We start from the raw sequence: 16289 nt of genomic DNA, 5'->3' as shown, positions 1-16289 counted from the left end.
CTAACAGATGCCAAAAGTAAGTCATGATGACCCAGTAGCAGAAATACTTCACTGAGGCCTTTCCACATGGGAGGAGAGCTTCTCCTGGAGGAACAGAAGGCATTCTCCCAGCAATAAGCTCCTTCTCAAGAGGAAAGACAGGAGCTAAACATACCCAGTTTAATCTTCCCATGCGGCTGTGCCCGTGAGTCATGGCCGCTGAGCCTGCGCGTCCAGAGCCTGTGCTCCGCAACGGGAGAGGCCACAACAGCGAGGCCCACATACCAGAAAAAAATAAATAAATAAATAAAATAAAATAAAATAAATTTATTAAAAAAAAAGTCTTCCCAGATTTATCAGTTAAGTCGCTTTCCTTCCCTGAGTGAAGGGACTGAGAGAGCCAGTAGTGCCACATCATAGAGCTATTTCCACCAAGAAAGAAATACAATAAGCAGTCTCCCGTAATATTTATAGCATTCAGCCTTCTCTTTCACAAACACAAATATCCCTGTGTTTATTTTATGTCCTTCAATAAAGGTCTGTGATTTTCTCCTAAAGGTTTTAATCATCTTTGGTTAGATTTATTCTGTTGTTTTTTGTTTTGTTTTGTTTTTGCGGTACGCGGGCCTCTCACTGTTGTGGCCTCTCCCGTTGCGGAGTACAGGCTCTGGACGCACAGGCTCAGCGGCCATGGCTCATGGGCCTAGCCGCTCCGCGGCATGTGGGATCTTCCTGGACCGGGGCACAAACCCGTGTCCCCTGCATCGGCAGGCGGACTCTCAACCACTGTGCCACCAGGGAAGCCCTATTCTGTTGTTTTAATAGCTGTTCTAAACAATATTTTTTTATATTTTTCTAGTTGTTTGTTGCTAAAGAATAGAAATTCTGATATTTGCATATTACTCTTTATCCAGGAAGCTTGCTGAACTCTCTTTTAAATTCTAATGGATTGTAAATTTTGTTGGATTTTTTCTGTAGACAATCATAGTATCTACAAATAATGACTCTTTCTTCCCAATCCTTATGGTTTTATTTCTTTTACTTCTGTCAGTGTGCTGACTAGGACTTCTAGTACAGTGCTGAATAGACACACTGATAGTTACTGACCTCAAAAGAATGCTTCTAAATTGTCACTATTAAATATGTTTGCTGTAGGTTATGGGTAGATAACCTTCAACATTTTAAGGCAGTTCCTTTCTAATTCCAGTTTACTACTTGTTTTTATCAGGAATGGACACTGGATTTTAACTAATTGGAAATATAGTATTTCTCTTTAATCTGTTAATATGCAAATTATATTAATAGACTCTGGTGCTAAACCATCCTTAAATTCCTGGGATGAATACTACTTGGTCATCTTTTATACTTTATTGGATTCAATTTGCTAAAATTTCATGTAGCATATCTCTATGGAAATAAGTAAAATTATTCCGTAATTTACTTTATTATACTATTCTTTTCAAGTTCATCAAGGCTGTTCTTGCCTCATAAAATTAATTGGGGAGTTCTCCCTCTTTTTCTAGCCTATGAATTAATTTATATAAAAGAAGACTCATGTGTTCCTTGAAGGATAATTAGATCCTGTCTCTAAAACCATGTGAACTTAATATTTTTTGAAGTTAGATTTTAAACTACTTATTCAAACCCTTTAATTGATATATATTATCTAGCCATTTTCTATTAAACTGATAAGAACAGATACTACACTTGTTCTTAACAAAAAGGCAAGAAGCAATTTCTATTTATTCAAAAGTCAATATTGAGAACTTATATTTTTCAATAAAATTGTCCTTTTATCTAAACTTTAAATGTACTTCCATCATAATACTTTCATGAATTTAAAAAATCTCTACTATGTGTTTTGTCACCTTTTTAATATCTAAATTTGTTGGTGTTTTTTTGCTTTTTCTCTTTTATTCTTGATGAGTCTTACTAAAGGTTTGTCTATCATATTAATCTCTTCAAATAACCATATTTTGGTTTTATCAAGTGTAATTTTTCTTTTTTGTTCATTAATTTCTACCCTTTACCTTTAGTTTCTTGGAATTTACTTTTTTAAAATATTCTGGAGTAGAATGCCTAGCTCATTAATTTTTAATATTTCTTCTAAATGAATAAATTTTAGGTTACAAAATACTGCTTTAGCAATAGCCTAAAAGTTTTGATATGTTGTGTTTTTCCTGCTATTTCTTAGAATCTACTTTACAGGGACTTCCCTAGTGGTCCAGTGGTTAAGATTTTGCCCACCAATGCAGTGGGTGTGGATTTGATCCCTGGTCAGGGAGCTAGGATCCCACATGCCTTGCAGCCACAAAACCAAAACATGAAACAGAAGCAATATTATAACAAATTCAATAGACTTTTAAAAAAATGGTCCACATCAAAAAAAAAAAAATCTTAGAATCTACTTTACAAAAGATTTCTTCTTTAATCTGTGAATTATTGAGGATTATGTGTGTTAATTTCAAACCTATTAGGTATTTTTAGCTATCTCGTTATTATTTATTTCTAGTGTTATTACATTTTAATCAGAAGAGACAGTGTATCCATTCTTTGGTTTTATGAAACTGGCTTTGTGGCCTTGAATGTGCTCATTTTTTTAACTCAATTTACGGCTTAGAGATCTCTCTCCATTAATGTATATGTATCTACTACATTTTAAAAAAATAGTTTATTCCCCTCTGATGATAATCTTTCTTTCTTTCTTTTGTTATCACAAACAGTGCTGCATACTTCTTCTGTGTTGTCAGTACCCCAGATCATCTCTATATTCAGAGACTTGGTAGAAGATTTGCTAAAAGTCAAGGGACTTAGCATATAGCTATACTCATGGCTAAGATTTATTACTGTGACGTAATGAGGATACACAGCCAAGTGATGAAGGAAAAACACATGGGCAGAGTCTGGAGGAATCCACGTGCAGGCTTCCTTATGCTCTTTCCCTCACATGAGGGGATCACAGTGTGCACTTTTCACACACCAACAAAAATGTAGCAACAAATGTGTTATATTTCTGCCCAGGAAATCCCATTAGACTTAATAGCATTCAAGGGTTTTTTTGGAAGCTGGTCATGTAGGTACCCTGTGCCAATCACATACCAAAATTCCAGACTTCCAGAAGGAGAGCAGATTGAACATGAATCCTATTGTTTGTATAAGCAGTCTAGGCATAGTGAACTACCCTTATCAGTTAAGGAATGGTGGGAGAGCTTCCAAAATCCAAGTACCAAACACTTGTCAAGAGCTCCTTGCAAACAGATCCTTCTAAAGATAACAGCCTCAAGCCTACTATGTTAACACTTTCTACACACTTTCTTACGTACATATGCAAGTATTTTTACAGTAGGTTAATACTATGAAGTGATGGATCATATAGTTCAATAGATGTATATTGAATTAAACTGCATAGTGTCTATGGGAAATTATCATACAAGTTTCAAACTAATTACTTACAAGTGAACTTTTATAATATAATCCTATTCATAAGTTGGGATTGCCTGTAGTTAATGAACAATATCATATACTCTAAAAAGAGACTAAATCTCCAAGTGGTAGCCTTGTTTAAAAAAAAAAACACAAAACTTCTCATCTTCATTTGGCATAACAGGGAATTGAGGAATCTTTCAATAAGGGAATTTGTATTTATATCATTTAATACTACAAATTAGCTGTTACCTGTCATCTCTGCTGTCTATGCTTCTCTATAAAGGTTAATCTTTGAAATAAAAAGTTTCTTTAAGGAATGAATTGTTATTTTTAACTTTATTCAGATTTGTAGAAAAATGCTACATCGCCACGTGCTTATATTTCGACTGCCTAACTTACAGATGTTAGATGGAATCCCTGTGAATTCAGATGATAGGGCAAAAGCTGAATTTCACTTCTCTGAACCACAAGCAAAGAAAAATTTGGTAATAATTCTATTATTTACATTTTTTCTTTTAAAATACATAAATTATTAGTAGATGAACATTCTGTCATGAGTTTTAATGTAATGTTTAAACCTGATGTATGATGTTTTTCTAGATAATTTTAGTATGTATTTGGTGATTACTGTCAAAAGCAGCTTGATCTGGTGAATAGAGCATATACACATAGAAGCTAGGAAAGCTCCTTATTCAAAAGACATACTTTGACATAAAGCAAATTATTTTAAACTGTGCCTCTTGCTCCATATGTCAGATAATGCTAGAAGGTAAGAAACTGTAACATATCGCTCTTATAAACAGTGACTAACAATAAAACTCTCCCCACTTAGGAGATAGAAAGGGAAGGAAGGAATAATGACCTCAAACTCTCTGGACTGTGTAGTTCATCTAACAAGGGAGGTGTGTACCTCTTTTCTTGTATATTGTCAGAATAGTCGGGCCTTTTGCCTATGAACCCTAGTAGGGTATCTGAGCATGACAGGGAAGAGGTTAGAGAGAGAAGCCACAAAAGCATATCATTTGGAAATTCTATCATTGACCACCAGGATTTTTCATAACTATCTTAAAAGACTAAATTTAACACAGAAAAGCTATGGTTTTTGAACAAAGAAGTAATACTATTAGAGCTGTGCCTTTGCAAGGTTTAAGGAAGAAGGAGCTGGAGGCAGAGAAACCAGCTAAGAGGCTTTTAGAATAATCCAAGAGAGATTATGAAAACCTGGACTAAGGTGGGGCAGTGAGAGTGTAAATGAACCTCTACTGTCAGTGAAAGCAAGAGAGCAAGGGCGTTAGTCAGTGAACAAAGATTACTTTTAAAAGTTAAGTTGAAGAGGAAAGAGATAAGACTACCATAGATGCTTTCATTTATCTCACTGGCTTACCCAACACTCTCCACTCCCTTTGTAAAACAAACTAACGAGTTCCCAGAGCACATTGAACGTTTGATACTAGTAGGCTACTCTCTAAGCTCACTTCTGCCTTCAGCAATTGATTCACATATTTATTGAGTCAGCTGTGTTTTTTCAAAAACTTATAACTTTTATTTTAAATAAACAGATACACAAGTACAAATTTTAAATTATTATTTCTATGTTTCTATGAAAGCCAAATGGGATTCTCTGTAAAGTCTGGAAAAAGGTCAATTACACAAATCACAAATAATTGATTACACATACACAAATAATATCAAATTAGGTTGGGAGGAAAAAAACCTGCAAAATAAGGAAGAAAATTATAAAAATTCAGACTAATATGTGGGAAATTTTCTTTAAATCTAGACAGTTTCTTGTATTCAAATTTTCTCCACATGTTGTTGAAGTCTTGCTACTTTAACGAAACCAAAACTGGAAATTGTAGGTAAAACCCTTAAGGGTGGATTTATCAATCAGATAAAATACCAGTCAAGGGACTCTTTCTTAAAGAAAAGGCCTTGACCCTTCATCAAAAGATGTGTGGGCACATGTACTTTTATGTTTTAAAATTTTTTTTAAGAATTATAAAAAGAATTATAGATCTAATTCTTATTATTCCCTGACTTTTAAAAATTAACCAAGGGGATTCTATTATGGGTCAAAATAGCTATAGAGACCTGTGAAACTTAGAGCTGTACAATGTTAATAAAGATTATCTAAAAAAAAAAAAAGATTATCTAGATTAGGCAGAGGAAATTGGTTCATTTATGGGCTATATTTACAAATGTTTTTCTAAAAACTATGCTTTGTGAAAAAAATCTTAGCTACTAATCTGTATAACTAAGAGACAGCACCATCTAATGTCATCTACCGAATTATTGTCACAGTCTCTAGTCTTTAAAAAGAGAATAATTAAAATTTAGTTCAATGATTTACGCCTCCTTTCCCTTTCTCTCTTATATTCCATGAGCAAGTCACTTCTTGCTTCCAGAAGTGGAAAACTAAAGGAAACTTTAGTCTCTTATTGCTGTTGTAACAAATTACCTCAAATTTGGTGTCTTGAAACAACACAAATTTATTATCTTACAATTCTGGAGGTCGTAAGTCCAAAAAATCAGTCTTACAGAGCTAAAATCACAAGTATCGGCAGGGCTGCATACCTTCTAGGAGAGAATTTGTTCTTTGCCTTTCAAACTTCTAGAGGCTATCTGCATTCCTTGGCTCATGGCCCTCTTCCAGCAATGGCATCACTTTGACCTCTGCTTCCATCATTACATCTTCTCTCACACTGACCCTCCCTGCCTCCCTCTTATAAGGACCCTTGTGATTGTATTGGGCCCACCTAGATAATCCAGGATATTCTCCCCATCTCAAAATCCTTAATTTAATTATGCCTGTAAAGTCCTTTTTTGCCACGTAAAGCATTCACAGGTTTTAGAGATTAGGATGTGGACATCTTGGGGGGGCAGCATTATTCTGTCTATCATACCACAAATTTGAGGCCTCCAGTGAGAGACCTATACAAATTGTAACATTTGATAAATTCTATTTTAAGGTAATGTTGGCTACATTTTAAAAATTCCATATAACTTCATACTCACTAAATTCCATATAAAGAAATCACTTAGAGCAACTTTAAAGATCCGAATTTCCATACATATTTTTTAATTAGTTTCATATAGCAAAAAAAATACATAAACTCAAATTGTAGTCAGTGATGGATGATTATTTCACTAAAGGTTTTGCTTGTTGGCTATTCTTTTCTATTTCTCATATAGTGAACTAAGACTTTTCCAATTCTATACTACCATGTTGTCTTCAGTGATTCTAGATACCTATTCTTGCCATTCAAATCAGTGCCGTACATAAGAATTTAATTACCTTTCCATTTACTCTATATGTAAATATTTTATTTAAAAATTGGGTTTTAAAGAATTCATCTATATATGGTTAGTAAAATAAAGGGGGTATTTGAAGTCTTTATTTCAGAGAAATCTATTTTAAGATGCAATAATAATTTTTATTTTCCTGGCTAGAAAAAAATTGAGCTATTCATTTAGCTGTTCAGAAGACACAAGAACAGAATACTTTTCAAGTTTTATCAGTTCAGTCTAATGTATTTTTCTTTGTTTTAGTTGCTGCTGTTCTTTCTTTTTAACAGCAAATAAAGAGGAAATAAATGAAATCTAAAGCTGTCCTTTAAACCAGAACATTTTGGTGCTCTGGTTTCAGAAGAAAATTTGACAATATTCTAGTTTAATGATGGGAAGAAACTCCCATGAAGGAATTAGGGAATTTGGGATCAGCTTTAGTAAAAGGCCTGATACCTTAGTGCTCATTACGAAGCTGCATTTTAGTTACATTTACCGAAATATGAGGGAAATGGGTAATTTTACACAAATGGCAAAAGCCTGTATCTCTAAATAAATTAAAACATATATTCAGAATTCATATTTTTTAAAGTATAAACAAGGTCAGTCTTACTAAAGACAGAGCAGGCATAAATTTCTAGGGAAACCAAAAGTCTCCAGCCTAAAATACTTCTCTTCTCCATTTGCTGATTCCTGAAAATCTTTTAAAAGCCTCTTAATTCTCAACTAACATAAAATGTAAACACTGTTTAGAGAGTTAGCACACTCATTAAAAGTGATTGTTATAAGATGCTTTTCTTAGTCCCCATTTTATTTACTTGTTTGTTCTTGAAAAACTAATTAACTGCAAGACACCTGGTGAGGTAATGTGAGGAACACAAAGATGTGGAATATACAACTCTTACCATCTAGAAGTTCCTGTTCAGAAAAAAAGAAATCACAAAGGGGTAAAGGCTTAATTTTCTTAATTCTACACTTAACTTGTTAAGACTCTTTGGAATGGGGAGGTGCCATCACCCTAGACTGTTGTAATGAGTACAATGCAGTCTGAAAAAAACAGAACATAAGGTTCTGAGGGGAGTTAAGGGCCCAAAAATCTGTCTGTTTCACAGTTTTTGCCTCATACAAACTCTGAGTTTAGGGAAGCATATAATTTCTGACCTAAAAAATTTTAAGGTGATTATCAAGTGGGGCTTGTGGTAAGGCTAAGACTACTGATCTGAGTTTTTGAGATAAGGCATTCTTAACTTTTCTTTTGTTATGTAGTTTATTCCTGTTACCAACTCTCCTGTGGATGGTGGATCGTTTGGCCAAGTGAAAGCTCCTCCCATAAAGATAACAAATGTAATTCGGCCTGGTGGATTTAGCCATTACTTGGGATCTGACTTCACTTTAACTCCTGAAGTTGAAGGTATTTTGACAGTTTCTGAGTGAATGTAAAAAAGCAAAAACACTTCATTTGAAACAAAAATCTCACTTTGATTTCTAATACTACTTAAAATTGCATATTTTACATTTACATTTCCTAAAATTGAATGTTTGTTCAAGTTTCATGTGACCATTCTGATTTCAAAGAATCTACAGTATTTTTTTATTTTATTTTTTTTTGCGGTACGTGGGCCTCTGACTGTTGTGGCCTCTCCCGTTGCGGAGCACAGGCTCCGGACGCGCAGGCTCAGCGGCTATGGCTCACGGGCCTAGCCACTCCGCGGCACGTGGGATCTTCCCGGACCGGGGCATGAACCCGTGTCCCCTGCATCGGCAGGCGGACTCTCAACCACTGCGCCACCAGGGAAGCCCTATGTAGCATTTTTTGGTTCTACTCAACTACTAATATGTTGTAACTACACATTTGCTTGCAATTTGAACTTTGTGATACTTGCACAATTGTTCTTGACATTTCTTTTCAAAGCTTTTATTACATTTTGTGTATTTCATACCAAACGACTACTAAAACCTGTAGTACATCCTGCTAAAAGTAGAAATCAGAGGTTTAAAAATATTGGTAACAACAGACTCTTGGGGTTCAAAGGGTATCTTACAGAGAGACGATCAAACTTCATCCTTGAAACCACAATATTATTTTATATATTCCTGAAACTATTAGTAGGGAAGTGTTTCAAGAGGTAGCTCTCTAAAGGAAGGGAGTATATTAAAAGGACAAGGCATGGAAATGTTTCGTTCTATTATATACATTTTCATTCAGACTTAGATCATGCCTTTTCTCTAATTCCAGATCTTCACTGGCTACCATTTTGGTGAAATTGGGGGTAGCTACTCTTTCCCTGAGGGCTCACCTCTTCCATTCTTTTTAACATCCCACTTTGCCTCAGACTACTGTTAGACAATAAAACTGAACATCACAATAATAATAAAATGATCTAAAAGCCTACTAAGAATATACAATTTTTTAAAGGAAACTCAGTTAAAAGAAATTCAACATAATTTACTCTAAGATGTTATTTTTTGTTTAACTTATTTTTCATACTTCTACATACTTATGGCTTCAAGATTTTAATCATAGTGAGAAATTTAATGCTTTTGTCCAGTAGATAGAACTATCAGTAAAACTAGACATACCAAATTGTTATTAGCCTCCTTAATAGTACAGTGTCATCACTGTCATCTTCAGGAATGTCTTCAATATCTTTGGGGGGGGCATTAGTTCAACCCTGGATTCATTTCCATAACTTTCTTCTCAGATATCTTTCTTTAAGATTCATTATGCAACTACTTTTTTAGGATTTTCTGGAAAAGTCCTATTTCTTTCCTATTTTCTGACTGTGTTGCCCCAATATTTGTTTTGAAAAGTATGGTCATTTTATCGTTACATTTATTATAGCACACAGCTCTGGATATTTATATTTTTAAAAATTACCAAGAAGGTACCAAATTGATCCACTAGCTCAGAAAAATTTAAGCAGCATTAAGTGCTAGAAATATAGTCCAATTTTTATTTTTATTTAAAAATTTTAATTCATGTTATGAAATATGTATTGCACAGTCAACTGAAGGACAACCAAACCTTATTAATTTATTAATGCTTTTCATTGTTTCATAATTCCTAATTTCAGACAAAAAAGACAAGAATGCAGGGATTCTAACAAGTAATCCTCAGAGCATCCATGCAGAAATAGCTTTTCAGCAACTCAGAGGGATAAATCTCTCTCCATCTCTTTTATCACATCAGAATATGGCATCTCCAAGTGCAGAAATATACCAGAGCAACCAAGATGAGGGAAGGTAAAGCTATTCTGTGTTTTAATATCACTTGTCATCATTAAAAAAAAAAAAAAAAAACTTCCCCAATTTGCTTGTCATCTATAGAAACAGGAAACTATTAATTGGGAACTACTATTATGGGAACTACTTTTAATTGTATTCTCTCCCAAGTCACTTCTAATCACTGAATATGCAAAGCAGTTCACTTATATTTTGAACAACAGATAAATTCAACTCTGAAATCACAAAGGCTGAGAATTATGTAAATTTTTCAAGCTTCTTATAATTCCCAGTTGCCCTTCCTCCAATTTGGATCCTAGCCCTAGAGGCCAGCTGAAGGCCTAAGAACATGCTACTTCTCATTAAGAATTCACTCTGCTGCTCAACACCTGTCCACCCAGATTTCCAGTTAATACCTGTCCTCTAGCTTCTTTGTAGCCAATCTCTGGAGCGTCTATTAGAGTGACCTAGCAGCAGATCTAGCTTAAGCCTGGTTCTTGCTGTACTAACTTCCCTGCTATAATCAGTCATGTCCCACTGAGAATATATTTAGTGAGTGTAATATACTGATACCATATTTTGGTATCAATGGTTTATCCTCATGATAACCTGATTTATAGATAGCCAAAAATAGGATATTATTCTTTCTTGTGTTGTCTTTTTGAAATTGTACACATATAAAATACAAAAATTATTTACTGCAGAATTACCTTAAGTGAGCTGATCCATTAAGAAATTGTCACCATTACTTGACTCATAAATATTTTGTTTCTGACAGAATTCCTGGCAGACACTTTCCAAGATCAAATCGAATGTAACTGCCTAAAGAGAAATGAATATATACCAAGAAACCTATTTCTGTTTAGTAGTTGTGCAAAAACTAGCAGACAGTGTCGGTGATAAAAAAAATATAAGACAATCACATTACTTATGTTACTGAAGCACTTCAGTTCCATATGAAGATAATCTCTATCACCCTTGGTGAATTTTATTTAATATCATCTTTCTTAAACTTTCTTTATGGTTATCTTAATTATTCATTTGATTTTCTATGTTAGAAAAATCATGAAATATATCATACAACAATTGAAAAGATACAAGTGACATAAAACAAAGTTCAGAGAATCAAATGTTTAGTCCTGGGGTATTGGAAGCATTTAGTTGTAAAATCTCATTTTGGCTTCTTATATAAAGATACTAAGAAAAGGTAATTTTAGGAAATAAGCATACTTTCATTTGTAGAATATCTGTTCATTTAGGCTTACCTAAAGCTAAAGCACACATTTCTTACCAAACACAACTATTACTAAAGCAAGTTGAGTTGTGACAGTTGAACTACAGATTAGTTTTTTAGGACTATATTTCGAAAAAAATAGCCTCAAACTGAGTCCGCCCTAAGAATCGTTTAGAGATGGAAATCATAGGCATCAATAGTACTTCCTGAAGGTAGCTATGAGTGCAACCAGCCATTCATGCTCTAAGAATACAAGAATAGTATTTCATATACACAATTCATTAAATGTGCCCATAGTGATATAAATTTACAAACAAGTTTTAGGCTAAATAAACACATGTTCAAAATAAGTGGACACATTTAAAATTTGGACTTAATTATATTTTACTGGAAATAAGTTTTCTAAAATATTGACAATTGTATAGTACTAGGACAAATCACAAATCAAGTGTGGTTTTGAATTTATTTATTAAACACCGTTCTTTAATGATTAAATTGCCAATCATATTTTTATATCAATGGGCTCCAAGATTCATGAAGTATTGTTTAAATTTTTCAAGTAGTGGTTCGATGCTACATGTAATTTTCATATTATTTTATGTGTTCCTTACATGAAAATAAATTATTTTTACTAAAATATTTGTATTTTATAATCTATCTGGAAATAGTTTTAAGGATATTTTGGAAACTAATGCCAATATGTATGCAACAATTTTGTGTCTTCTTTAAATACTGTATGTTTGTAATTTAATGATGTAATATTTAAAATTTCGAACCTAATACAGATAGATTTTACCCTTCTTAATGTGTGGTTTTTAAACAACTATTACTCTAAGGTAGAAATAGATCCTTTGTTTAAAAAGGAACCATGCAGTTCTTAAGATGTCCAGAAGATGTCTTTGTTGCCCTTTAGTTCTGACAACTGTTTTCATTACAGTGTTGTGATAAGCACCTGCTCTTCACTATTTGTTACTAACTTGACATCATTTGCTTTTTCTTTCTCTTATGATTATGTATAAATGAAATGCTCAATATATGCTTTTATAGTAAAAAGTGTTTTTGTAAATAATAAACTGGATGGGAAAAATAAAGTAACAGGTTTTCACTGGAGAAAAATTTACAAGAGCAGAAAAGTATAAAGCAGGAAAAACATAACTTATTATCCAGCATCCACTTAACATTTGACATTTTTTCGTGTAGCCATTTCTTCTATGTATTTTCTTCTATTCCATTTTCTTCTATGCATTTCTAATATATTTGATATCACTTGATTTTTTTGAACACATTGTTCAATTTTGAGATATTTTATTATAAAATTTTAATTTAATTCGAATTTGTTCTAGAAAGTAAATTTGTGATAATTTAATAGTAACAAACACTAAGAAGAATAATAAACGTATATGGCTTCCCTGGTGGCGCAGTGGTTGAGAGTCCGCCTGCCGATGCAGGGGACACGGGTTCGTGCTCCAGTCCGGGAAGATCCCACATGCTGCAGAGCGGCTGGGCCCGTGAGCCATGGCCGCTGAGCCTGCGCGTCCGGAGCCTGTGCTCCGCAACGGGAGAGGCCACAACAGTGGGAGGCCCGCGTACCACAAAAAATAATAATAATAATAAAAATAAATAATAAATGTATACAGGCATTGCTAGGTGCTGTACAGAAACAGACATTGACCCAACCTTAATAACATTTTAAATATAAATATACAATCAATACTTCCATATAAAAGCAATGAGGGGGATGATTACTAAGATAATTTGGCACAGTAGTTCTGAAGTTTTTCTGCCATGAAAGCAGATGATGATACATACTCTCCTGGACAGGTTAAGCTGTTGGTTATCTGCAGTTCTTAAAGCAGTTGCTATAACTTCATCCCCTTCCTATTCAACAAAACAAATGAAAATGTAATTGAATATGAGAGATGTTTTTACGGGTCTGCTTTAGATCTGCTCTAAAAATTTTTTTAAGTAGATCATTCACCAACTGTGAAATTTTAAATTATTCATAATACATTTCACAACCGATTGTAACAAAACAAGCAGGTAGTGCTTATTACTATAAACCACTAGTCCATATTTTACATGGTTTATCCTAATAACAAACTTATGAAATAGATGTGACATGTACTGTCTCCATTTATAGATTTAAAAACCTGGCCTTGGGCTTCCCTGGTGGAGCAGTGGTTGAGAGTCCGCCTGCTGATGCAGGGGACGCAGGTTTGTGCCCCGGTCTGGGAAGATCCCACATGCCGCAGAGCGGCTGGGTCTGTGAGCCATGGCCGCTGAGCCTGCGCGTCCGGAGCCTGTGCTCCGCAGTGGGTGAGACCACAACAGTGAGAGGCCCGCGTACCACAAAAAACAAACAAACAAAAAAACTGGCCTTAAAAGGAAAAGATATCACACCAAATCCTAGATTTTTTCAACTCTAAATTCATTGCTTTTTTGATTACTACAAATGAACTGACAGTTAATTATTCCTAATGTGCTGTTTAATCAGCTGTTGTCGAGCCCTAATGTGTGTAAAAATTGTAAACTATTCATTCTCTTTCAGTGTATTTAACTTACGGAAAATGTATAATTTCTGCAGTAAAATTAGTTCTTTGCCCCCAGCAAATGTCATGATAAATTTATTTTGCATGCAGTCATACGCATAATTGTATGACTTGTTTTAAATTAAAGGACAATTCCACAAACAACCTGGAAAGCTAAAATTTAGGGCACTTTATAGACAAGGAGCCTACCTTGCTGAACTGCATATAGATGATGTCAAAGTGATCTTCTGATTTCTATTTATGAAGATTGACTATAACTGTTTATTAAAACTTTATTATTTACTTGATTTCTCTACTACTGACACAAAATTAACTATGGTTGTGAACATATTTTTGCACAGAATATTTAGTGTGGATCTGTGTGTGTGTGTTTGCAGGCACTCATGACTAGTTTTAAAATAGTCCTTATGTTTAAGTAACATGTCATTTCGTTATTTATTCATAAGCTATCCTATATTATGAGAAGTGTTTAATGTTTTAAAACATTAGATCTTACTGTTAGTCATGCTATAGGCACTTAGCTTCAATTAAATGTTACATAAAAAGAAGTAAATTATTTATATTTCTATAAGAGTAGAAGAAAGCACTTACGTCTTGAGTTCTGTTGGTTATTCAATGAATCTATTATCCGTTTGTTTTGGTATAGAAACTGGCTGTTTTTTTAAAATTCCTCTGCTATAAAACTTAGAACTTTTGGACAACCTCCAAGTGCTTAACTACTTCTCTTGTTCATCTCTCTGTACTTTCCTCTATTACTGAATTTTTTTTTCTTTCTTTTTTTAAATTGAAATATAGATGATGTACAATATTGTTAGTTTTAGATGTACTACATAGTGATTTGACATGATCGCCACTCTAAGTCTTGTAACCATCTGTCCCCATACAAAGTTATTAACAATATTATTGACCATATTCCTTATGCTGTATATTACATCCCGTGGCTTATTTATTTTATAACTAGAGGTTTGTACCTCTTAATCTGCTTCACCTGTTTCACCCTCCACGCCTCTCTGCCTCCCCTCTAGCAAACACCCATTCTTTGTATCTATGAATCTGTTTTCTTTTGTTTTTTAGATTCCACATGTAAGTGAGATTATATGGTATTTGTCTTTGTCTGACTTACTTCACTTAGCATAATACCCTCTACATACATCCACATTATTGAAGTATTTTTAAAGAAAAACCTGTACCAAATTGAAATTTTAGTTTGCAGTTGCCTTTCAGAACTAGGTCAGCAAAAAGTACACAGTTATTTTATCACTAATATTTTATTTCTACAAGTCTATATCTTATAAAAATATGAATTATATTATTACTCTTTTTCTTCAATTTATGAATAAAATTGCTTTGTAATCTACAGAAAAGACATTTCTCAGGCCCAATTTATGCGTTTTTTTATCGCAAATTTAGTTTTGGTGATGATTTTTCCTTATAATTAAAGTAAAATAAATGATTTTATAGCAAAAACATGAAATTCTGTGACCTAAGAATAGAATAATACATTCAAAGGAACTTAGAAGGAGCTTTGAAAGTGTTAATTACCTTAAATCAAATTATTTATCATTCATGTGTAATCTATTAGGCCTTACCTTAACTATATGCTCTTTTAGGTAAATCAGAAAGCAAATTCGTCAACATCATTTTCCATATAAAATATTGGTGATTCTGAAATGCTAATTTTAAAATTAGAATAGTTTTCCTTATATTGTATCATTAAAAATAAGAGTATCTATTTCCATATGCTCTGAATAAAAATCCATTGGGATAACATATTTCTGTACCTTTTAAAAATTCATTTCATTTTGATCAAACAATAAAATGAAAATGGATGTGAAGTATTTTTCACAAATAGTATTCTACATTTTCTTCTAGTTTTTAATTTTATAATTCTAATGAACTTCCAAATGCTTATAAGTATTTCGTACCAACAGAGTTCCATTTTTAAATATTACAAATAGGAAAAAAGGTTAGTGATGATATTAAGTAAATCATTTACAGTTTATAGTTTTGTAAACCATTATGATTACATTTATTTTTAAACAACAATATCTGTATTTTAAACAGAAGAAAATTAAGACCATGTGGTTTAAAAGCTGTAGATTTTAATCATAGACCTGCATGTTTTACATATTGCTTACTGTAAAACATTAAAATGTTTTAAATAATTTTAGTATTTTGGCTCTACTCTTTGACTGTTTGTTTCATCTTTAATTACAACATAACACCTTCCCTTCCCGCCCTGCCCCCAAATGTTTTACAAGTATGTTTCTCAAAGAACAACCAAAAAAGACTAATCTGTAAAAAATATATCAATAACATTTTAAAGTTTCCAATTATTTCTTATTTCATCCTACCAATTTGGCTGAAAACAGGTATTTACAAACACTGGTAGCCTACTTTCTTATAGCCTTTCATTTTTTTATGCAGTTCTTCAAATGATTTCTATCAACCTTAATGGTGCATTTTTAGTTAAGAAAATAGAATGAGGAGAAGTCAATTTGAGCACTCAGATGAACAAGTGTCTTCAGAAAGAATAGGCATAAATGGGTTTAGAAAACAGAGAGAACAGGAGTAAAATGCAGTGAGCAGAGCAC

General features: G+C 33.3%; 1 protein-coding gene and 1 pseudogene across 1 annotated transcript in view; one reads left to right on the top strand and one right to left on the bottom strand.

The window, feature by feature from the left end:
• Window positions 1-10730, top strand: part of LRRC9 (leucine rich repeat containing 9) — a 100458-nt gene extending 89728 nt beyond the window's left edge. The window contains exons 30-33 of the mRNA XM_024731498.1: window positions 3750-3890; window positions 7957-8101; window positions 9765-9933; window positions 10691-10730. Coding sequence (XP_024587266.1) covers window positions 3750-3890; window positions 7957-8101; window positions 9765-9933; window positions 10691-10730 — 495 coding nt within the window. The remainder of the gene's footprint in view (window positions 1-3749; window positions 3891-7956; window positions 8102-9764; window positions 9934-10690) is intronic.
• Window positions 1613-1715, bottom strand: LOC112390529 (uncharacterized; annotated as a pseudogene).
• Window positions 10731-16289: the final 5559 nt, after the last annotated feature.

This window comes from Neophocaena asiaeorientalis, unplaced genomic scaffold (genome assembly GCF_003031525.2).
Source record: "Neophocaena asiaeorientalis asiaeorientalis breed wild unplaced genomic scaffold, Neophocaena_asiaeorientalis_V1.1 scaffold603, whole genome shotgun sequence".
Classification (NCBI taxonomy): Eukaryota; Metazoa; Chordata; class Mammalia; order Artiodactyla; family Phocoenidae; genus Neophocaena; species Neophocaena asiaeorientalis.
The sequence above is the reverse complement of the archived record's forward strand: the minus strand, read 5'-3'. Positions and strand labels throughout refer to the sequence as shown.